Source organism: Paramacrobiotus metropolitanus, unplaced genomic scaffold (assembly GCF_019649055.1).
Source record: "Paramacrobiotus metropolitanus isolate TYO unplaced genomic scaffold, Prichtersi_v1.0 Parri_scaffold0000048, whole genome shotgun sequence".
In the NCBI taxonomy this organism is placed as follows: domain Eukaryota; kingdom Metazoa; phylum Tardigrada; class Eutardigrada; order Parachela; family Macrobiotidae; genus Paramacrobiotus; species Paramacrobiotus metropolitanus.
The window spans coordinates 565,544-589,162 of NW_026570268.1; the positions used below are offsets into that span (position 1 = coordinate 565,544).

The window sequence follows — 23,619 nt, forward strand, 5'->3', positions numbered from 1 at the left end:
GCATGCCGTATACATGACATTGTATGTATGCCGTCAGTATGCGCGATACCAACGTGCTGCTCCAGCTCCGCCTGGTTTATAGGTGGGAAACAAACTGCTGAATGCTGGTAAACGGGAGAAGTTGATCGATCCATGTCAAAACTCACAATAATTCCGTCACACTGAGTCTGGCGTATGCACAGCGGAAGGCGGTCTTCCGGGCTGGGACTGGGAAACACGATAACAGGCTTGGCCGTGTGCCAGTGGCACTCCTTTTTTCTCACCGTGCGATGTGTGCACCGGTACGTACAACGCGGTGCAGTCGGGTGCAGTGCATCAATGAGCGGCGTACGTACGTCGTGACGTACGCTGCGCCGCACTGGCCCGCGTCTGTATGGATTTGTATGAATGAATCAAGCTGCGCCTCCGCCAGCCTGTGCTGTGCGTATGCTGTCTCTTCCGCTCTTGAAATATTTGAATGCTGGCAACTGGCATTTGGCGTTTTTCACGCATTCATTCATCGGAAAATTAGAGAGCACTAGTGTAATCATTTTGTTGTTTTCCCCCTCCATTCAACGCAGGTCGTCCATAGCACCGTGTGATCCGATTATCCAGCGCCGTCGGTAGCGCGGCATTGTCACTGGCTGCTGATTAATTATCAGGTTGCGCCATCCTGAATGATTAGCCCCCGTTTTCCGTGGATGCTGGAGCAACGCTCTGACTCTGGTACGTTTGTAATGCACACAGTGTTGTGCCAACATATGGCAGGGACAACAATCTCGTGTGTTGTAGACGTATCCTCGTGATGCTGGTGTCCTGAAACGCGACGTTTCAGATTTCCCCGGATTGCCTGTGATTTGTTTGTTGACATGACCGCCCCCGTTGGGGCGTGCTGCGAGTAGCGCCCCCATGCTGCCGGTGGGGGCGCCCCCCGCGGGGGGCTCGATGCCCGGGGGCAGTACCCCCGCGCAGTCGGGATCGGGCGGGGCGGGGGGCGCGGTGGCCCCCCTGCAGGGGGGGTTGGGGATGCTGGCCCCCGCGGGGACGACGCGCCACCTGTCCTCCGCCACCTTCCCCAAGGTGACCACGGTGGGATCGCAGAAGCCGGAGGTGTGGGTGCAGTCGCTCATCAACCGCTTTGAGGAGCAGGTATGTTTCTTAATCTTACGCAGAAATAAATACATCAGAAATGCTACGGCGCGCCACGCCGCTGTGTATGCCAATATTTTATTCTGTTTTACACGTTTTTAAAAAGGATAAATAAGAATTTTGCATGGTTAATCAAGAATTATCGTAATCGCCGGGTGGATGGCGGCAGAGCGAAAGTCGCTGCAGTCCGAATCCAATTTTTAGCCAATGGCGACAAACGTAGTGCAGTGGCCCATTCCTTGCTTCTGTTTCACATCGCGCTAGCTGTAAAATTAATACGTTTGCGTACGAAAATTTAATACATTTTTTGTTGGGCATCAGCAGCGCATGTACCAGTAACGCCTGCGCCGGTTTACATTAATGAAATTGATTATATTTTAATTATCGCAGGAGCATCCAGAATTCTTAGATAGGCTGGTATGATCCGTGGTCGTATGATCCGGATTGTTGATGGGAAACTGCAACCTGAGGAGTGAGCAGTAGGTAGGGCCGGGGCGCGCGTGCTCACTTATTGATTAATTAGTCCTCTTGGCCACGCATGCCCCGATCCCATCCGATCCGCGGATGTGATTCCGGCCCGCGCGCGCATTGTCATGATGATCCCCTCCCTCGCTTACCTGATTACCCGCGCTCTCTCCCGTCCGTCGGATGAATTCCCGCGGCGCTCCAAGGGAAGACCGGTGTGGTCGGTTAGATCACAAGGCAGGAAGGTTAACCGGCGGATTAGCTAATTGCTTTCCTGCCTGCAGGCCTCCCACGGAACGAGAGGATACAGCAGTCATCAGCAGCGCCGCACCATCAGCACAGATTAGCTAATCAAATTATTTTCAATGTCATCCCCCCAGGCAGCTCCCTGCTGAAGCCGTGCTATCGCCGTAAATAGGTTGTTTCCGGTGCGGATTTAACGGGCAATTTTCCTATAAAAAAATATATCGAGAAATAGATAAAATCACATATATGAAAATAACTAGTATGTACTCGTATAATTTTTAATGGGTGATTCACAAGATTACATGATTGTTTCAAAATAAATTCCGCACACAAGCAAATCTACCAAACTCTGGAAACAAGACAAACCAGACTGACGAAAATCCAGAAGATCACAGAGCCCACACATGCTACACAAACTCGTATAATTATGTACTATGATAAGTAAACTATAGCTACTAAGTAATATTTCGATTTGTAGTTATTTTTATTGACACGATTGATTATTATTAATCGATAATGCAGTATTGTGATTGCAGCAGACAGTTTAATTATTGAAAGCTAACAAAAACAGAAAACATAACAGGAGTACTATTGCGGAGTAGAGTAATAGCAATGGTATCAAACTTGGCAAACTGCCAAAATAATAAAAATGAAATAATCGGATCATAAGAGACACATTGCCGAAACGCGAAATCTACTCGTACCAGGTATAAAAATTAAGCGTTCTTTGAAATGTCCAATAGGCGAAGTGGTTGAAATCAGAGTAATACGGTGACCGCGAGTGTCTTTTAGCGTTGATTTCACGTGATGGCAAGCATTTTACATCAGCAGTTTTTGTTAAGTAAATAATTTTCGAATAGAAAAGTACATATATTAACATCACTGCATATTCAAAACATCGCTACATATTCATATGCCATTCAAAACTTCAAATGCCGGAAAAAATATAGTCTTCATAAAAATTTAAATAAATTAATGTTAATGGAGCACCGGTGATTGCAGTTGCCGGTGAAGACGGGCATGCAGACGATCACCACCCGCACCACGCTGGAGCAGCAGAAGGAGTACCTGATCAACATCTCCCGCTGCAAATTCTCCCTGGTCATCCAGGGCCTGACGAAGATGCTGCAGAACGTGGCCAGCACGCGCATCTTCGGCGAGGAGGCCGAGCGCTCGCAGATCGAGTCGCAGCTGATCATCCTGGACACCCTGGAGCAGTGCCTGGTCAACGGCCAGCCCAAGGACACGCCGCGCGTCGAGGAGCAGAAGTACGTCAATCTTCTGCTGCCGGAGATCTGCCAGTTCCTCAACCTCACCACCGACAACCCGCTCCTCCTGCAGCTGAAACTCTCCGCCTCCAAGGTGCTCTTCGCGCTCAGTCTGAACAATTTCAACTCCATCTTCTCGCGGATCAGCACGCGGTTGGCGGCGTTGGCCATCTGCCCGGATGAGTGCGTCGATCTGGGCGATGTGGAGTTGATCCAGCACATCAACGTGGATCGCGCCAATCTGGCGAAAGTACTGAACGAGATCATCGGGAAATTCCGGCAACTGAAGAAGAATGTACACATTTCCCTGATTGCCTACGTGGAGAAGGCCATCTGGAATTTTATGGACACCTATCCGGAGGAGTTCATGAGCCAGCAAAAGGTCACCTTTATAATTTTTACCTTTAAAAGAATTTAGAATATTTTCCTGGTTTAATTTGAAAACTTTTTTCTTTGGTTATCTGGTTTCCAAAATAATTTAACATTTTTCTACTTGATTTGGAGTATTTAAAAATTTTCGTTTTTTTATGCTCCATGCCCTTATGAGTAGTATTATGTATCTGTAAGAACTAACGACAGTTTTGCTGGATTTAATTTTTTAATAAATTCTTTTTCTGCTTTCTGCTTTTAAAATATTTGAATTTTTTTGTTAGCGCTTTGTCCAGAATTTTTTGATGGTGAATGGTTGTTGCAGGTGGCAGATGAGGATCTGGCGGAAGCGTGCGAGAAGCTGTTCGACCTGCTGGACTACTTCACCGAGGGCAAGTCGCAGCGCAAGATCCTGGCCTGGCCGCTGCAGATCATGCTGCTGATCCTGTCGCCCATGGCGCTGGAGGAGGTGGTCAACGCCGACAACGGCGCCCCCTGCACGCCTAAGCACCTGAAGAAGAAGCACTTCCTGGACCACCTGCGCAAGTCGCTGGTGGGCCACGGTGCCTCCAAGCAGCTGACGGAGGGCGCCGGCGTGGCCTGCGTCAAGCTCTGCAAGGCCTCCACCTACATCAGCAACCGCGACAGCACCAACGTCGTCTTCGTCCTCGTCCAGACCGTCATCAACGATCTCAAGGTAAACCTATCCGAAGTGTTTATAAGAATCTGCAGAATACATTTTTCTGATTTCTGGAATATTTTTCATTTTGTTTTTTTGATTTAAAATACTTACAATGATTTTAAAAAATAATTTTTCTGGTTTTCGGGGTATTTTAAATCTTAAAATATTTACACTAATTTTAAAAAAATTATTTTGGTGGTTTCTGGAATGTTTTTTTTTTATTTTTTGATTAATTTAAAATATTTACACGAATTCTTCCGGTGATGCATGTATTAACCCTTTTTGCAGGGTCTAATCTTCAACCCGAACAAGCCGTTCTCGCGCGGCGCCAACTACGACGTGGACCTGATGATCGACTGCTTCGTGGCCTTCTTCCACATCAACCCGCACAACCTGGACGTGCTGAAGGTCTGCCTGAACCTGTCGGCGTCGCCCGTCTACCACTTTGTCCTCGTCAACGCGCTGCACCGCATCGCCACGCAGCCGCGCCTCCCCTTCTGGCCCTCCATCGACATCCTCTACAACAAGGTCGCCGATCTCCGCGTCCTCTTCATCGACACGCTGACCTACGTCTGCCAGGGACAGGGCTTCGGCGTCGGCCAGCAGATCCGCTTCTCACAGAACCTGTCCTTGTAAGTCAATATTTTGACACTCGCGCAATTTACGTCGCAGTTTTCTATTGCGTCGTGAAAACAAATTGGTTGGTCCGCTTCCAAACGACGCATTCACAACTTAACATGGTTTTTATAACTTAGTCTTAATTTTCTTAATGACGTAGTGCAGAGGAAGTACAGTAATTTTTTGTAATGGAAATGAAAAGGGAAAATAGTTGGAATTCCCCGAAATTTTCAGAATAATTTCAGAATATTTCCGAATAATTTCAGATTAATTCCAGAATAATTTCAAAATAATTGGCATTACGATGCCGCACCGAGCGGTTAAAATTGTCGCAAGCACCGGAAGTCCCGGAATTTCCTTCGTTTGAAATGTTCAGCTTGGAGGTTGTCGGAAAATATAAATTGGAAAGGAAAATAATTTTTAAGGAATACAAACTGGAACATAATTTTTAAAGGAAAATAGGTTAATAAACGTGGCGTTGACAGGAAGGAAAAAGTGAGCACGCAGCTGAAATTCCGCGAGAAGACCTCGGAGGAGGTGACCAGTTACAAGTACCTGCTGGTGCACATTGTCCGGCTGATCAGCACGGATCCGCTGCTGTTTTTATACAACGCCTCCAAGCAGAACACGGAGATGCTGATCAACGGACTGGTCTCCGTGGTGCACCAGAACTTCATCGCCGACCTGGCCGAGCAGGCCATGGAGGCGCTGCTGGTGCTGCACCAGCCCGGCAACATCCTGCTGTGGAACAGCGAGGCCCCGCTGCCCATGTTCTGGGACACCTCGTCCTCCGTGCTCTTCTCCATCTCGCAGAAACTCATCCAGCACCAGATCGCTAATTACAACGAGGTTCTGAAGTGGCTGCGGGAGATCCTCAAGTGCAGGAATGTCTTCCTGGCGCGCTACAAGGACAACGCCAATATGGGTAATATAACGCCAGAAAAATAATGAAATATAAACGAGACAGGGAAATAATAAAGTAGAGGATGTCGACCATATTAATTATTTTTGATGCACACAGCTTTTACTTATTAATTGGTTGTCCTCTCAGGGAGCAACATTGCCATTGCACGACAGGCGCAGATCAAACTGGAGGTGGTCCTCTTCATGTATCTATGGAGCATCGACATCGAAGCCGGTACAATATTATTTTCCTCAAATACTGAATAAATTATCAGATGTATTGTCCTTATTTGTTGCATATTATTTCATTTTAATATACTCTGTACACTGTGTCTAAGCTGTAAAACGAATTAATTTAATTTTTAACTGAATATGTTTTTTAATGTATATAAGATGTAAAAAGAGTTGATCAGTGACCTTTGCGCTGGTTCGCAGTGCTGACGGCCATGTCATGTTTTCAACATTTATGCGAGGAAGTGGAAATCCGCGCCACTGACGAATTTGCCGTACTGGTAAGGAGATTTATTATGAGTTGCATTTGGTTATGATTTTGTGAGTGACGCGAATTGTCTATTAGTCACTGCTACCGAACTACCACATCTACAACGAATTAACCGCGGCGGCCACTGCATTAACCACCGGCCGCGCTCAACTCCAAAAGCGCATCATGGGCTTACTGCGGCGCATCGACAAGAACACCCCCGGCGTGGCGCAGGCCTGGGACGAGACGCATCTGTGCTGGGATGAATCGCGTAAGTTCCTCTCCAGTTTCCCCAAGATCGGCGAGCGCCCCAGCAAACGGCGCACCTCCTACTCCACCAGCAGTTCCTCCCCCGAGCACGAGCTGGACGACGTCTTCTCCGAGTGGCTGAACATGACCGGCTTTCTCTGCGCCCTGGGCGGGGTCAGTGTCCAGAAGAAGGCCCAGCCACGGCCGCTCTCCGCCGTCAACCTCCCTTCCGACTCCCGGTAGGCGAACTCTTTCGCAGTCTCCGTGTTTTGTGTGGATGTGACGGAGAGATCAGTACGATAGGAATAATTACCGCAATAATCTATCCAAAAACCTTACTCAGCGACAGAGAATGAGCTGATATTTCAATGTGGCATAGCTAAGCCTAAGAATCTACGCGAACGAGAAACTGCATCTCCGACGATAAATTTAATTTCGAACTCTGAAGACTGGAAAACTCAGAATGAGAAAACTGAACACACTTATATCCGTGTAGAGAGCCAAATTAAACCCAAAACAAAAGAGAACATTGCAGAACGTAAAAGGAATAATAGCACGTACGAGTAAAGAGATCAAAGTACGTACTAATCACTACGAGTACGGCTATATTCCGTCCGATGAATGTGATTTTGGGTTGGGCAGGAAGGTGAGCATCATCTCGGCGCAGAACAGCAACCAGGATCTGCAGTACTGCCCGGTGACACAGTTCTGCCGGTATATGCTCAGTCTCCTGGTCTGCAACAACGAGCGCTTCGGCCCGAAGATCCAGAAGCATGTGAAGGAATTGTTGGGACATGAGCTGAATCCGCAGCTCTACCCGATCCTCTTCGAGCAGATCCGCACCATCGTCGAGAAGTTCTTCGACTCCAACTCCGGCCAGGTCGTCATTTCGGTACGTTTGTTGATTATTATAGTTGAATTTATTTTTGTTTTGTGTTTGATGACCTTTCATAATTTTTCTGCCGTGACAATGATAATTCGGTCCTTACTCGCACTTTAGGAGAACAGTAAGCGTTAAACAAAACAGTCAAACATCACGAAAAATTTTGAAACCAGTGCAGCAATTTTTTCATAATTAATTTAGAATTATTCTGTATTTTTGTAAGCAATTGCGGTGTTGTTGCGCGTGTAACCGAGTCAGTGGAGCGGATTAAATCGGGGTTAACTGATTAGCGTCGTTGCGCAGTCGAGAGCGGCAGGCTTGCACGGGATTTGCGACGCAGTTTGGTTTGCTTATCGTTTACGTTGTGTCGTTAATATGATTGCTCGTGCGGCTAATGCGTCGGGAATAATTAATCTGGCTATCAGGTAACCGCTGCGGACTGCGCGGCAGTCAACATGCTCCCTTTTGTGAAAAACAAGCAGCGGTGAATTATTGAATGCTGAGTGCGGCAAAGGTCGAGCAGTACGTGCTGTATCATTCAAGACCTTTTTCTGGCTGACGGGAATGACGCGGCTTTCGTCGAGCTGAGTGCCATTAACTGATTGCCGATTTCTGTGTAGAACAGGGTTCGGCTTTCCTTCAATGTCACCTTTACTTTTCTTTTATATACGAGACATGATTTTTCAGCGAGAGTGTCTAAATCTTTTGAAATTGTCACGTACTTGGTTAGAATTTTCTCATGCTTTTGACGACGGTCAACACTTGTTAAATAATAAGTAGAATTTAAAATAGATTGAAAAGCGCCGTTCCCAGCAATTAAAAATTAATTGGCGTCGCTGGTGACCTTTAGCATATGCATATGGTGAAATGATCAGTCAGTGAGACAATACAGATAAAAGAAACATAAAGCAATAAACTTTGGAATTTGGAATGGTAAATGAAACAGTAATAAATAAGTAACAAAAAAAACATGTACTTGGGCATGTATAACCTAAGAAACTTGGAATTTCATTTGGAATCGTAAGAAAAATAGTGTTAAAAAGTAATATTGCGGGAAATCGTCAACGTCTCGCGTTGCAGGAGCTGAACACGCAGTTTGTGGAGCACATTGTCTTCGTGATCCGCAACATTCTGTGCAACAAGACGGAGAAGCCGGCGGAGGATGTGGGCGCCTGCACCAGCATCGAGAACATGATCCTGGGCATCGTGCGCTACTGCCGCCACCTGGACAGCAGCCAGCACGCCCTGCACATCAAGCAGAAATTCTGCCAGCTGGTGGAGACGCTCATGCACCGCCGCGACGATCTGGCCTTCCGCCAGGAGATGAAGTTCCGCAACAAACTGGTCGAGTACTTATCCGACTGGGTCCTCGGCAATTCCCACCAGATTACGGCCGCCGCGGCGGCGGCTACCGCGGCCGCCAACGTCACCTCCACGGCAGTGGTGACCAATGAAAACCGCGTAAGAATTCCGATGATATTTTGTTAATTTCAGTTATTGTTAATTTTATATAAATTTAACAGTATATTCAGGCTATTTAACAGAATATTCAGTATGTTAAATTAAATAAGTACTACATTTATAGAAGCACCACATTTAGAAAAAATGCAGTTAATGTTATGATCAGTGAATTGAATTTTTATTCGACACCAGTCAGCTTACAGATCAGATGGGCTAGCACAGGTTTACACTACTTAAAATGATCAGAATTTAAACATTGAAAAAACATCAGTTAAATAGTTATTAAATTCAGATTAATTTTATTTGTAATTTTAAAATAAAAGTTAGGTAATATTGTAATAAAATAAATGTGTATTAAATGTGTTTGTGTAGGAAGCGGTGCGGGAATTGGACTGCGCGGCGGTGAAGGCCATCGCGGCGCTGCTGACGGAGCTGCCGTTGCAGCCGGAGGAGAACGACCGCGGCGACATCGTGGAGGCCAAGTCGCAGTTGTTCCTCAAGTACTTCACGCTCTTCATGAACCTGCTGAACGAGTGCGGCCACGCCGGCGACGAGAAGGGCAAGGACGACGAGGTGCAGACCATCGACGTGCTGCGCTCCGCCACCATCCAGGTACACGCTGCATTTGCTGTTTATAATTACCTAAATTATTGACTTTATTTTGAAAAATAATTGTTTATGTTTCGAATTGTGTTCTCATTTTCAATTATAGTTGTATTGCAGTTTTAGCCTCATTTATATTTGCTGATTTTTTTCTTTGATGCAAATTAAAATTGCTGTTTTTATTTTTATTTTAATTATTTGTTACCAACTCCTTCCTCATTGCATCGGCGATACAGATGTAGAATCGTAGAACAGCGGTGTTTAGGTTTAGGCACAGGTTTTGCGATCGCGACTTAACAAGTGTAATAACTGCCATGGGTTTTCCTATTCTTTTTTGCTTGTTTTTGGGGTGTTGAGTGTACGCTTGTCATGAAAGTAAAAAAAAAATAACAAATCATCAGGCAAATGGCAATTATTGCATTTTTTTTAATTAGGGCGCGAGCCCACAATGTTTAACAAAAGGCTGCTGGGTTTTCTGTTGTTGGCTAGTGCATGCCACTGTTCTACGATAGCATGTGATAGGGGACAAGAAATATGACGGAGTAATTCTACAAGGAAATCAAAGCCAGGAATTAGTGAAATTAAATAAATATACCTAGTATGATTCGACTGCAATTGATCCTACACTAGGGAAATCTGTTGCAGAAAGTTGATTGAATGTATTTATTCATTGGTAAAAAAACCGCCCGCAACGGTACAACTCCAACTAATGCATTATAGCAGTTTTTACAAAGTTTCGGTTTGTTGATCTTGACAAAAAGTTAATTTTGAGTTTGAGGGATAATGTTATATCAAATGAAATTGCTGTTTAATTAATGTGTTATTTATTTACGGTTTATTAACTTCGGTCTCCTGGTAAAGCGCAGAGCTGATAGCAGCTTTATCAGATGGAAGTTTATTTTGCAGTTTATAAACAATTTTGATTGCACTTTAAATTGCAGTTTTGCTTAGTTTTGTTACGACTTAGTTATGAATTATTTGCAATTTTATTGATGACTTTTTAATTTGTATTTGCAATTGAATGTGTGTAGGCCATGTCTAACTTGCTGAGCGCCAACGTGGAGAGCGGCCTGGTGCACTCGATCAGTCTGGGCTACCACAACGACCTGCAGACGCGCGTGGCCTTCCTGGAGGTGCTGACCAAGATCCTGCAGCAGGGCACCGAGTTCGACACGCTGGCCGAGAACATCGCCGCCGACCGCTTCGAGCGCCTGGTGGAACTGCTGACCATGATCGACGACAAGGGCGAACTGCCCATCGCCAACGCCCTCGCCAACGTCGTGCCCTCGGGACAGCTGGACGACGTCTCGCGCGTCTTCGTCGCCATCTTCGAGGCCAAACATCTGCTGTATGAACTGCTGTGGAACTTGTTCGTCAAGGAAGTCGAGCTGGCCGACTGCATGCAGGTTGTCCCGACGTATAAAATAAACCGTAAATAAATTGGCGTTAAAAAATTAGAGTAAAAATATCCAAATAAATTTAATACTAAAATGAATAAATCATCCTTGTGTGAATAAATCAGTAAATAAGGACAAAATTCGAAACAAAATATAACTCAACAAAGTACACTTTGGAAATTTGGAAACATAAATAAGGTGCAAATTAAATCTGAATAAATGAAATACCCAATCGAATCGTAAGAGAAGCAGTGTTAAATACTATGGAAAATTTAAAAAAAACCTGTATGAAATAAATTTAAAAAATAAATACAAATTGTAGACGATCTTCCGCGGCACGACGCTGGCCAGCAAAGTGATGGCCTGCTGCTTCCGCATCTTCGGCGCCAACTACATCACGGCCGTGGTGAAGCCGCACGTGGAGGCCATGATGAACCACGCCGAGCAGAGCTACGAGATCGACCCCAACCGGCTGGACGGCGACATCAACGCGCTGCTGGCCGCCCACAAACGCAACCTGGAGATCGTCACGCAGCGCATCTTCGACTCCATCACCTCCTCCATCGACAAATTCCCGCTGCAGGTTAGCATCCTGCCTTTGTCGCTGACACAGCCTATTATGGAATTCATTTGATTAATTTTCTTGTTATTAATTGGTTGCAGCTACGCTGTCTTTGCACCTGCCTGTACAATGTCATCGCGCAACGCTTCCCGCCGCCGGCCAGCATCAACGCCGTCGGGACAGTGATCTTCCTGCGCTTCATCAACCCGGTCATCGTGTACGTACTGCTTAAACAATCGGATGAATTATTAAAAAATATCGATAAAATAACCAAATAAAATTGAACGAAAACCACCTGAAAATCGTTATTCTTTAGTGTTAAATGTGGTGACCTTTAATAAGTATTACGGAACAAGTACAAACTTAGTATCGGAAAAGATTAGAAAACATTTATAACAGAAACACTGGAAATGGAAAGATAATTAATAAAAAGGGAAAGGAATGTTAGTGTTAAATGGAAAGATAATAAAATTTTGATATAATGTTATAATAAATTGTTATTATTGCCGGTTTATTTTCGAATACTTTAAAATCAGTTTAAAAATCAATCAGTAATTTTTGTAAATAATAAAAGCTTTTATTAAATAGTAAAAAATTCGTAGAGGATAAAATAAGTAATAAAAACGTTGGTGACAGGTCGCCGGTGGAGAACGGGATCCTGGAAACGCAGCCTCCACCGCACGTGAAGCGCGGCCTAATGTACGTGTCGAAGATCCTGCAGAACGTGGCCAGTCACGTGCTCTTCTCCAAGGAGCAGCACATGCGCCCGCTCAACGACTTCCTGCGCGCCAACTTCGAAGAGTGCCGGCGCTTCTTCACGCAGATCACCGCCGACGGACCGCCGCAGCCCGAGGCGCACGCCGCGCCGCTAGCCTCGTCGTATTTGAACGACGTCAACGTGCTGGCGCTGCACCGTCTGCTGTACTACAACCAGGAGAAGATCGGCGAGCACCTCGGCACCAATCGCGATCACAAGGCCGGACGACGGCCGTTCGATAAGCTGGCCACGCTGTTGGCGCATCTCGGCCCGCCCGAACACAAATCCATGGAATCACAGGTGAGTGAGGCTGAGAACTGGCAGAAAAATGGAAAAAATAGTTTCTCAAGAGAGCCACTTCTCTACACTTTTCTGTATAATATGTTAACGCTAATTCCTTGTCATACACTCAAAGCCACTTCTCTACACGTTCTGTACCCTATATATAAATAAACTTTTGAACAGTTATTATTATTTTTAAAAAATTGGATTTCTTTACTCTTTTCTTTGTAATTTTCTTGGCGGAAGTTGGTGTGATTTTTGTTTTATATATTTTTTCTTACAATCGGTGTGTGTTTGTAGTGGCCGGTGCAGTGTGAGTTTTTTCACGTAAAAAAAAGTTTTTTCAAGAAAGCCACTTCTTTACACTATTTTATAGAATATATTGGCACTGGGAGTTTTCCTCTGAAACGTTTCGTTATATACAAAAGCCACTTCTCTACACGTTCTACACAGACACACTGTATATAAAATAATATTATCATTTTTGAAAAAGCTCACATCTATCTTTCTTTACTCCCTTCTATCAATTTCCTTGGCGGCAGTTGATGTGAAGTTTTCTGCAAATTTTTCTCACAAGCGGTGTGTGATTGTAGTGGTCGGTGCACGGTGACCTTTCATACAACCGCTTCGAGGAGATCATGAGCAAGCAGCACATCCACGAGAAGGACGAATTCAAATCCCTGAAAGCCATGAACATCTTCTACCAGTCGGGCAAGTCCATCAACGGCAACCCGGTGTTCTACTACATCGCGCGCAAATACAAGATGAACGAGCACCACGCCGACATGCTCATCTACCACGTCCTGCTGACGCTGAAGCCCTTCCAGCACCAGCGCTTCGAGCTGGTCATCGACTTCACGCACACCTGCGCCGAGAACCGCTTCCGCACCGAAGTGCTGACCAAGTGGTCGGCCGTCCTCCCGCTGGAGGTCTACGAGAACATCAGCGCCATCTACATCTACAACTGCAGCACCTGGGTCAAGGAGTACTTCAAGTTCCACGAGTCCTTCCTCTCGGCGCTGAAGGGATCGCGCCGACTCTGCTTCGTCGAGTCCATCGGGCGACTGAACGAGCTCCTGGAGGGGGGCGCCAGGCTGCCGTCCACCACCACCGCCCTGGAGGAGGACTTGAAGGTCAGCTACGAGGAGGGTTAAAATTGGAACAGTTGTGCTTGATTTTTTAAATAAGATTAATTTGAAATTTATAAAATGCATTTTTCAGATTTATTTCCCAGGCACTTTTGCATTTATTACACTAAGAAGTGAAATGTAGTATTAATAGCTGTTGATTCAGATTCCAGATATATCCTTATGTTCAGTAATTATTCGATTCGATCGGCATTTTATTGTATCTCGAATTCTCCTCCTGATAACATTTAATTGATAATTTTAATACAGTTTAATTTCAAATTATGCCAGTAACTCGAAGTCCGCTTTTGGTTATAAAATGGTATAAATTAATAATTCTGCACACTAATCTTCCGAATTTTTGTATCGTTTTTAAATTGTTTTATCAATAGTCACATTGTTTATTGAATTTTCCGTTGAGATTTATTAAAAAAATTTTTTATCGAATTCTTTCAGAGTAAAGCAGATTCTGAAATTCGCTTATTGTTAGCTTTCGAATATATTTATATGGACTTTTCATCAAAGATTTGCCTGCTTAGCCATTCCTCTACAGTTAATCGCAATTTCTTGATATGAAATAGTACCAGAAACTGCATCTCGTCTCATTTTGGATGCTTTTAAAATTGTTATTTCAAGTTTTGAAAATAAAAGTTGAAGTTTTGAAATCGATTTTGTAGCGCTCTTCTAATTTAAACGCTGCGATTATACATTTATTCGGTGGTTTGTGACCTTAAAGAATTTGTGTAACAGGTTTTCCACGGCGCCCTGAAGCTGTCACACAAGGACACCAAGGTGTCCATCAAACTCGGCACCGGCGCGATTCAAATAACCTCCGCCGAGCGCACCAAGGTTCTCGGACATCCCGTCCTCCTCAACGACGTGTACTACGCCGGGGAGATCGAGGAGGTGATCCTGGTGGACGACAACCAGTTCACGCTGTCATTACACGAACAGGGCCCGCTCTCCTTCATCCACGACAACTGCGACGAGATCGTGCAGGCCATCATCCACATCCGCACGCGCTGGGAGCTCTCCCAGCCCGACAACGTCATCAACGTCCACTCCAAGATCCGCCCCAAGGCCGTGCCCGGCACGCTCCTCAACATCTCCCTGCTAAATCTGGGCTCGCCCGATCCCAGTCTGCGCTCGGCGGCGTATAATTTGCTGTGCGCGTTGACAGCGACGTTTAATCTGAAGATCGAGGGACAACTGCTGGAGACGGCGGGGCTGTGTATTCCGGCGAATAATACGATCTTCATCAAGAGCGTTAGTGAGAAGTTGGCGGTGCAGGAGCCGCATTTGACGCTGGAGTTCATGGAGGAGTGCATTCAGGTCGGTGACGATGTCTGTGAATTTTATGGATTTTTATCAGATGGTTTTTCTTTACGAAAAGCCAATTCTTCGCAGTTATTTATCCCGTTTTTCTATCCATTTTTTTATGGATTACTTCCAGCGAAATCGTTAATTCTCTACGGTTGTCTTCCGAATTTTTGTTTCGATTTTTTTTATTTTTTACAAATAGTCATAGAGTGAATTCGGTGTAGTTGTTTATCGAGTTTTTGGTTTCTGTTATTTAAAAAAAGTTCACCGAATTTTTTCATGGAAAGCGAGTTGCGAAATTCATTTAGCATGCGAATTTTTCTATGGATTTTATCTCTGTAGCGGCTTTTGTGGTTATTCTCTGAAAAGCCACTTCTCTACAATTACTCGCAAATTTTTGGTCGATTTTTAACAAATTGTTTATAAAAAAGCGGCTTTTCTAGCGTAACCCGTTTACTTACGTTTCCCTGCTTTAAGCGTTACGGTGCGTCGAATTGTATCGCAATTTTTATCGGATTTTTTTTAACGAAAAAGCTTGTTGTGCTCTGCAGTTATTTATCGAATTTTTCTAGCGATTTTCTTTTTTTAACTCTTAGCGAAAACGCTAATTTTGTACACTTGTCTTAGGAATTTTTGTATCGATTTTTAACCAATAGAGTAACTTTGGTGCAGTTGTCTATCGAGTTTTTGGTTTCGATTTTTAAAAAAAGTTTTATCGAATTCTTTCTGGGAAAGCAATTTCCGAAATTCACTTAGCATTCGAAGCTTTCTGTAGACTTGACATAAAGAAGATTTCCATATACTCGAGAGCCACTTCTCTACAATTAGTCGCAATTTCTTGGTCGATCACAAAGCGGCTTTTTTAGCGTAAACCGTTTACTTGCATTTTCCTGCTTTGAGCGTTATGTTACCACGACAATTGTGTAGGGTTTCAAAGCGTCGACCATCGAGATCAAACACCTGGTGCTGGAGTACGTGCCGCCCTGGCTGGGCAACCTCACCCGCTTCTGCAAGCACTCGGACGAGCAGAAACGCCAGAAAGTCTCCTTAATCCTGGACAAACTCATCACCCTGACCCTGCAGGAAGAGGAAATGTACCCCAGCATCATCGCCAAAGTCTGGGGGAATTTGGGGACTGTCTCCGACCTGCTGGACATGATCCTGGACAGTTTCATCAAGCGCAGCGTCACCGGCGGACTGGGCTCGACGGCGGCGGAGATCCTGGCCGATACGGCCGTGGCGCTGGCCTCCTCCAACGTGGACTTGGTGGCCAAGAAGATTATCCAGCGCCTGTTGAAGCTGATCGATAAGACGTGCGTGTCGCCCACCTGGACGCTGGAGCAGCATCTCATGTTCGAGGATATCGGGATTCTGACGCGGTATCTGTTGATGCTGTCGTTTAATAACCAGCTGGATGTGGTGAAGAATCTGCCGTATTTGCTGCATTTTGTGGCCATGCTGCTGTCCACCGGGCCCATTGCGCTGCGGGCCAGCATCCACGGATTAGTGGTCAGTATTGTTAATTTTATATAGTGTTTTTTATTTATAATTAATTTAATTATTACAAAATTTCGCCAAGCTGTTTAACAATTTTTTGGCTAATTTTTGAAATTGTTTTAATGGATTTTCTGGGTTCTGTGCTGCTTGGTCAGCGTTTTTTATACTTAATATTTAAATGCTGGTTTATTTAGTTCATCACGAGTTTAAATATTTTTTAATCTAACCAAGCTGTTGAAATATTTGTTGATTGATTTTGTGGTTTGTTGTGCAGATTAATATTATCCATTCGCTGCTGACGTGCAGTACACCGGTGTTCACGGAGCAGACGCAGAAGATTCTGCGGCTGGCGCTGACGGAGTTCTCTTTACCCAAGTTCTACTCCTTCTTCGGCATCACGGCGGTCAAGTCGGCGGCGGTGACGGCGTTCCGCTTCGCGCACCGCCCCGGGGAGCGGACGCTGGCGCCCTACGTGCACCTGCCGTCCGACCACTCGCGGTTGAGTCTGTCCTCCCTGGAGGCCATCACCGACGCCCTCCTGGAGATCACCGAGGCCTGCATGCAGGACATCCCCGCCTGCGACTGGCTCGAACGATGGACCGGTAATTTAGCCTTTTATATACCTTTTTTTATTTGCTGATTTGCTCACTTAAGTACAAATAATTTTGTTAAGTTGGAGTTGAGATTGAGTTTCGTCCAGTAACAACTAAACACAGGTGACCCGTCGAATGAATCGACTGAGACTGTAATTACAGTTACTGACTAACACAGATAATATTCCGCATGAAAGTAAAGAAAAAGAAAAATAGAATGAGGAAAATGGCAATTATTGCAATTAAATGATTTACGTCGCGCGCGCATAATATCATCGCCGAGGAAGATGACGAGTTCAGGCCACTGTTCTACGATTGCTTGCGATGAGAAAGAGAAACCAATTTGATTTAAAAGAAAGTTAGAGAAGCCAAGCATGAGTGAAATTAAAAACAATTTGACGGTTTATACCAAGTACGATTTCGACGTAAAGAAATTTGTTCTGAGCAGGTTTGGCGCGGAGTTTCGCCATCCGCTACAACCCGTCGCTGCAGCCGCGCGCGCTGGTGGTGTTCGGGTGCATCAGCAAGCAGGTGACGGATCAGGACGTGAAGCAGCTGCTGCGCATCCTCGTCAAGGCGCTGGAGTCCTTCTCCGACGTCATGCTCATCGACGCCCTCATCATGTGCTTGACACGCCTCGAGCCCATCCTGCGCGCCGAATCCCCCATCCACAAGGTGATCAATCGAATAATGATCACCACAGGATCATGTACTATTTAAGGAAACTATGCAGAACTAAAAAATACGACTGATAAAATAAAAGCTGATGAATAAGGTCACTGATTGTTTGTGTACAGGCGCTGTTCTGGATCGCCATCTGCATCCTGCAGCTGGACGAGGTGTCGCTGTACTCGTCGGGACTGGCGCTGCTGGAGCAGAACCTGCACACGCTGGACCACCAGGGCGTCTTCGAGTACCAGGGCATCGAGGAGGTGCTGATGAGTACGCGCGAACCGCTCGAGTGGCAGTACTTCAAACAGCTCGACCACGCTGTCGGTACGCCGGCAAATTCATTCATTTTTATCATTAGTAACGGTCGTATTAGTAACGTATTTGGCTTAAGTTTTGTATTAATTAGTCAAGTTAAACCGTTAATTTTCTGCGTTAGTAATGGTCACTAAAGGAATTTGTTTAATTCTTGATTAATTAGTCCAGTTAATCATTTAATTTTCTATAATTAGTAAAGGTCACTAAAGGTATTCTGTTTAATTTGTGTATTTATTAGTCAAGTGAATCAGTTAATTTTCTATATTAGTAAAGGTCTTAAAGGTATTCTGTTTAATTTTTGAATTAATTAGTCCAGCTAATCGGTTAATTCTCTATATTAGTAAAGGTCACTAAACGTATTCCGTTTAATTTTTGTATTAATTAGTCAAGTTAATCAGTTTGTTATTTTCTTTCTAATGCGCTGTGGTGTAATAGCTCTATTATTTCTGTTAATGGAATATGAGACTATTTTATACATAGTTTTCTGAAATATCTTAGGCATGTCGTTCAAGAACGCCTTCCATTTCGCGCTGGTGGGCCACCTGGTGAAGGGCTTCCGCCACCCGGAGCCGGAGTCGATCAACCGCACGGTGCGCATCCTGTCGATGCTGCTGACCATCGTCAGCAAGCCGCAGAAGCGCGACCGCTTCGAAGTGACCTGCGAGAGCGTCCCCTACCTGGCGGCGCTGCTGCCGGTGTCGGAGGAGGTGCGCAGTCGCTGCCGGCTGAAGCACATGGTGCTCGCCAACAGCAGCATCATGATGTCCGAGTCCGTCGACAGCATCGACAACGACGGCGGTGCGTTTTACGATGACAAGGACAGTGCGCTCACCTCCACCGTCACGCGCCGCCAAAAGAGCTGCGAGGTGCTCAGCGCGGGACGGCTGAATATCGGCGCTGACGGGCAAGGCCAGCAGGTAAAACTACTCTGCAAAAGAAATATGAAAATCTGTCAGAAATTGGAAAAATCTAGACAACCTAGGAGAGAACGTCTACGAAAAACTTAGAAGAAAACGTGATTTCTAAATTTAAACCAAATCTAAAAATAGCCTAAGCAGAATTATAAGTAAAATCCACGTGAAGCTGAAGAACCTAAAAATGGTGGAAAAAAAATTTAAGAAAAAAATGTAAAAAATTTAAGACAGATTTTAGTAAAAAATTAAGATTAATGCACGGAAACTCTGAGGAGAATTTATACCACAAACCTAAGAAAAATGTAAGAAATTTTAAAACAATTTCAAGACGACTTGTGAATAGATCTAAAAATTTAAAATTAATTAAGAAAAAAGAATGAGAAAGAAATATAAAAAAATACAGAATGTAGGAAACGACCTTTTGCGGTGTTTAGGGTCTGTACCCGCTGAGTCCTTCCGGAGAACGCAGCATGTCGCTCCTGGCCAGTCCCACCGCCTCCCTGGGCCTCCCGCTGCACGCCACCAACTCGGGCGGGTCCGGCGGCGGCGCGGAGACCCCGAAGTCGTGGAAGAGTCTGGATCTGGAGCAGATGGAGTCGGTGTCGGGCTCGGGCAACCCGGCCACCTCGCCCTCCATCCCCACGACGCCCTCCACCGTCTCCGTACCGCCCCCGCCCCCCGCCAGCACCCTCCTCCTGTCCCCCTCCAACCCCGCCCACCGGCCCATCTTTCTGCGCTCGCAGCGCAGCAGCAGCATGCCGGCGCAGAACAACGCGGCCGGCGCGCTGAAGAGCGTCAGCGCCCACATCGTGGCGGCCGCCGCCGAGGAGCGGGAGCGCGCCCGCGCCGTCCGCGGCTCGGTGTCGGGCGACAGCAGTGTGCTGTTGGACGCGGAGTTGCTGACGGACTACCCGACGCAGGCGTTGACGCTGAGTATCTTGGCGACGATCGTCCGGCACACGACGGATGAGAACGAGGCGCGGATCCTGTATCAGTACCTGGCCGAGGCGTCCGTTGTCTTCCCCAAGGTCTTTCCGGTCATGTGAGTGCTGTTGTGTTTTATCTGTGATTTTTGGTGATTTTTTGGCAATTTTTTGGCGATTTTTGTTTTTTTGGGTGGTTTTTTGGGGATTTTTTTATCGTTTTTTGGTGATTTTTTGGTAATTTTTTGGACGATTTTTGTTTTTTGGGTGGTTTTTTGGGGATTTTTTTTATCGTTTTTTGGTGATTTTTTGGGTGATTTTTTGTGAATTTGTTGAGAATTTGTTGAGACGAGTGTGCCGGTGTGTTTGCAGTCATTCGCTGCTGGACGCCAAGATCAACTCGGTGCTGCAGTTGTGCCACGATCAGGCCATCCTGGAGGCGGTGCAGAGCATCATCCACAACATGATCACGTGCGAGGAGGCGCTGTCGCTGCAGCAACCGCCGCCGCAGTCGCTGCAGAGTCTCGGCTTCGGTGGACTCTGGCGCTTCGCCGGCCCCTTCAACCGGGTACGCGCAATTGATTATTATTGATATTAATTTATTTGTTTATTCTTTTCAGTAACTTTTATATATGATAATTGATAATGTTGTATTTTATCTTTATTAACCTGAAATTTATCCTTAATATTTCGCTGCTTTTCTGATTTGTTGCCATTTGATTTTTTATATTTTTTGCTTGTTCTTTTTTCTCTGTTTACTGTCGTGTCTAATATTTTTTATATTTTCTGAAATAAATAACATTTACAAAATGACAAAAAATTGTATTTCTTAATCAAAATTTATCTGTTAAACAAAATAGCCAAAATCAGTAGCATTATTATTTCCGAAAAAATAATTACTATTGATTTAGCAATATTTTGTTATTTGTGTTTAATGTGTTCTTGTAGGCGTCGGCGAGTGCGGACAGCGCGGAGCTGTTCGTCAACTGCTTGGAGGCGATGGTGGAGACGTGCCTACCCGGGGACGACGGCGACGAGCTGGACGTGGACGAGTACACGGGCACGGGCAGCCTGAGCTCCTCGGTGGCCATCAACCTCTCCAACTCCCTGTCCAGCCTCTCCGTCGGCTCCCCCACCGACAAGGAGTCCCACAACGACTTCGACCTGGCGCGCCGCTACCCGCACATGCTGCAGCAGGGCCACGCCCACAACATGAACAGTCTCAACGCCCACGGGGGGCAGCCGCACAAGCGCAGCTCCAGCTTCAAGCGCAAGAGCAAATCCGCCGTCTCCGGCAAACTCCACGAACTGTAGACGGTGTAGCTGTACAGATTGATTTGATCTCGCCGAGTTAATTATACAAAATGATTATTCGCTATTTTTATGCTGCTTTTATTCAGATTTCTATCGATCCGGGATTTTAGCATTTTATCCGTTGATTTATGCGTAATTTCACGATGGAGATTTTATTGTAAAATGTGTGTAGTTATTTTTATATACAGATACGTGCTTCGTTTTAATGGATGGCACACGAATTCTGTCTGCAGCATGCGCCAACATCATCCAGATAATTAGGCTATTTTGTTAGATATTAATATATACGGGTGTTAATAAATTAAATAATAAATATCAATAAATTTGGTTATTTTATTAAACCAATAAATACGTCATTAATCCAGCAGGCTGCAGTTCTGTAGTCGTATAATTGTCGCGCTGGGAAATGACGGTGTCTGGTCAAATTAATTTTTATTAAGATCCCCAAGAAAAGCTACCCAGTAAAATCGGAGAAAAATTAAATTAAAACAGAATGCATAAAACAAAGAGGCCGTATGGAGGTGCAGTCGCGTGAGCGCGGAATTAACGGATAAAAACCGACTGCCTGGTCAGCGTGGCTCAGTAGAAGATGATCCAGAGGATGAGCATGACGGCCAGCCACAAAAAGATCTGACTGACCAGTCCGTTCTGCGCCGGCGCGTTCACTGCGGACAGAAAGACAAGAACATTCATTAAGTGGACAGGAAATAATGTTGCGTCACGGCACTGACCGTTGGGTCCGGCGGCGTTGAAGGCGGCGCTGAGGAAGCTGAAGGGAAAGAGGCCCAGGCCCACCGACACGTGGAAGCCGCCGTTGCCGGCGCCGCCGCCCATCCCGCCGAAGGGGAATTGCTGCGCCAAACACACCCAGCATGCACGTTGCCCGTTTCATACACGCTAACTATCCGTTTATTATTACATACACAAAATTTATTCCCATTTTATAACGTTAATGTTTATTATTACATTTCATTGATTTGAATTCACAGTATTTTCGGTTAACTGGATCAAATGTAGTTATATGGATTTACCTTGAACGATACAATTCGTATATACGAGTGACACAGAGAAGAATAATAACAACAGAAGAGAGCACCAGCTCGCAGCTTACAAAAAAGTCGTTGCCACCGCCACCGGGCGGCGCTTCCGTCCGTTGCGCGCGGGGCCGCGGCGGGACGGCCTTCTTTCTACAAAGACCGCACACATTGAAACTACTTATCATTAGTAAAATATTGATAAGCACAATCATTAATTAATAATATTAATGTTTATTAATTTTAATTTATTAATATTACAACTGCTGTTATTAAAAATAATAATAATAATACAAGGAATGATCATTGTTACTAACCGGGGATCCTCCTGCTTGCTGTTGCGGCCGTACAACGGCACCACCTTATCGCGGTCCACCGCCGCCTTGCACACCGGACAGGTCTGCTGCTGGCCCGGCGGCCGCATCTCCAGCCACCCGTGCAGACACGCCCAACTGCCACAACACTACAATTACTCCCAAACTACTGCATCATTTTGTGATGTCGTGCTTTACCAGAACAAGTGTCCGCAGAGACTGACGACGGGATCGGTGGGGCTGTCGAAGCAAATGTTGCACTCGAACATGTTCTCCTTCTCCGGTGCGGCACTGCCGCTGCCGCTCGCCTGCGGCCGGCTGGAGGACTGGGACGAGGATGAGGCGGGGGAAGGGGCGGCCTCGGTGTCGCGTACGTCCGTAGCGCCGTCTGTCGTACCTGTCGGCCCCCCTTCGCTGGCAGGCGCCTGCATATCCGCCGTCACGTCATTTTCCCGGGCCGCTGCGGCCCCCAGGCGGTAGCCCTTCCCCGCCGCCTTGAAGGCCCCCGTCTCCGCCGTGGAGCCCCCCGCGGCCCCTTCGTCACCCCGCGCTCGTGACCAATCCATCGTCTGCTTCTCTAATCACCAGATAAACAGGCTTATTTCAATCTGCATAGCGACGAATCCGCACCGTCAATGTGATTTGCTCAGGGGCATTTCCTTTACTACTGTAACTCCACTCACATAATTATCAGTCCTGATCTGGAAACGAGGGATGATGGATCAACGTAAATCAAATTCCAATCCTCTCTCCCGACGAAAAACTCTCTCCCTCCACGGGATGGGATGAGATTGCCAGCGAAAACAGGTGACAAAAACAACCAGCACAGACCACGTTCGAATTCACTGCTCCTTCATTACAAATCCTTCGAAGGAGCCAGCAAATCTCCGCTTTTCTTCTACTTCACTCAGGATTTCCGTAAAAATAACGAATTACGCAACATCCACACCAGCAGCGTAAGATCACAAGCAGTCGAAGCGAAGCGTTGCCAGATTTCTGGAAAATTCTGCGTCCTTACAAGAAAACAGCTGATGCAACGATTTCGTTGAGTCGCCATCAAAACAACCGTAAGTAATACAGGTTGCGTATGAGGAAAATAATTTTACACACGTATCGCTGTCTGTATGGTTGTAAATTGCCATTGCCAGCCACCCAGCGCCGGCGGTGTGCGATGCACTTGCGAGCAGGCCCGAACGACATGCCACGGAATGGGCAGTCAAACAGGCCAACACAGAGAAGACC

The 23,619-nt window shown here is 45.8% G+C and overlaps 2 protein-coding genes across 2 annotated transcripts; one reads left to right on the plus strand and one right to left on the minus strand.

The window, feature by feature from the left end:
• The first annotated feature begins 438 nt into the window (after window positions 1-438).
• LOC129591779 (neurofibromin-like) lies at window positions 439-21,367 on the plus strand. The gene is made up of 26 exons (XM_055487584.1): window positions 439-705; window positions 772-1,128; window positions 2,842-3,489; window positions 3,802-4,173; window positions 4,447-4,790; window positions 5,262-5,701; window positions 5,828-5,914; window positions 6,115-6,191; window positions 6,257-6,648; window positions 7,052-7,301; window positions 8,373-8,753; window positions 9,126-9,365; window positions 10,388-10,762; window positions 11,076-11,336; window positions 11,417-11,532; window positions 11,952-12,372; window positions 12,948-13,487; window positions 14,232-14,813; window positions 15,729-16,310; window positions 16,573-16,900; window positions 17,340-17,566; window positions 17,689-17,887; window positions 18,377-18,795; window positions 19,227-19,834; window positions 20,088-20,283; window positions 20,664-21,367. The coding sequence occupies exons 2-26, from the start codon at window positions 889-891 to the stop codon at window positions 21,027-21,029; spliced, it is 8,691 nt and encodes a 2,896-aa protein (XP_055343559.1). The 5' UTR covers window positions 439-705; window positions 772-888; the 3' UTR covers window positions 21,030-21,367.
• LOC129591783 (E3 ubiquitin-protein ligase RNF185-like) lies at window positions 21,267-23,453 on the minus strand. Its single transcript, XM_055487591.1, has 6 exons — window positions 23,061-23,453; window positions 22,576-22,954; window positions 22,381-22,515; window positions 22,141-22,216; window positions 21,761-21,881; window positions 21,267-21,694 (listed from the first exon to the last, which is right to left on the minus strand). The coding sequence occupies exons 2-6, from the start codon at window positions 22,941-22,943 to the stop codon at window positions 21,609-21,611; spliced, it is 786 nt and encodes a 261-aa protein (XP_055343566.1). The 5' UTR covers window positions 22,944-22,954; window positions 23,061-23,453; the 3' UTR covers window positions 21,267-21,608.
• Window positions 23,454-23,619: the final 166 nt, after the last annotated feature.

Bases quoted from the DNA above. Each gene is read 5' to 3' on its own strand.
- LOC129591779 (XM_055487584.1), top strand. From the start codon at position 889: ATGCTGCCGGTGGGGGCGCCCCCCGCGGGGGGCTCGATGCCCGGGGGC. The intron at 6,649-7,051 runs GTAGGCGAACTC...TGGGTTGGGCAG, and splicing joins AACCTCCCTTCCGACTCCCG to GAAGGTGAGCATCATCTCGG. The intron at 19,835-20,087 runs GTGAGTGCTGTT...GTGTGTTTGCAG, and splicing joins CCCAAGGTCTTTCCGGTCAT to TCATTCGCTGCTGGACGCCA.
- LOC129591783 (XM_055487591.1), bottom strand. From the start codon at position 22,943: ATGGATTGGTCACGAGCGCGGGGTGACGAAGGGGCCGCGGGGGGCTCC. The intron at 22,217-22,380 runs GTTAGTAACAAT...CGGTCTTTGTAG, and splicing joins AGCAAGCAGGAGGATCCCCG to AAAGAAGGCCGTCCCGCCGC. The intron at 21,882-22,140 runs GTAAGCTGCGAG...TGTTTGGCGCAG, and splicing joins GCGGTGGCAACGACTTTTTT to CAATTCCCCTTCGGCGGGAT.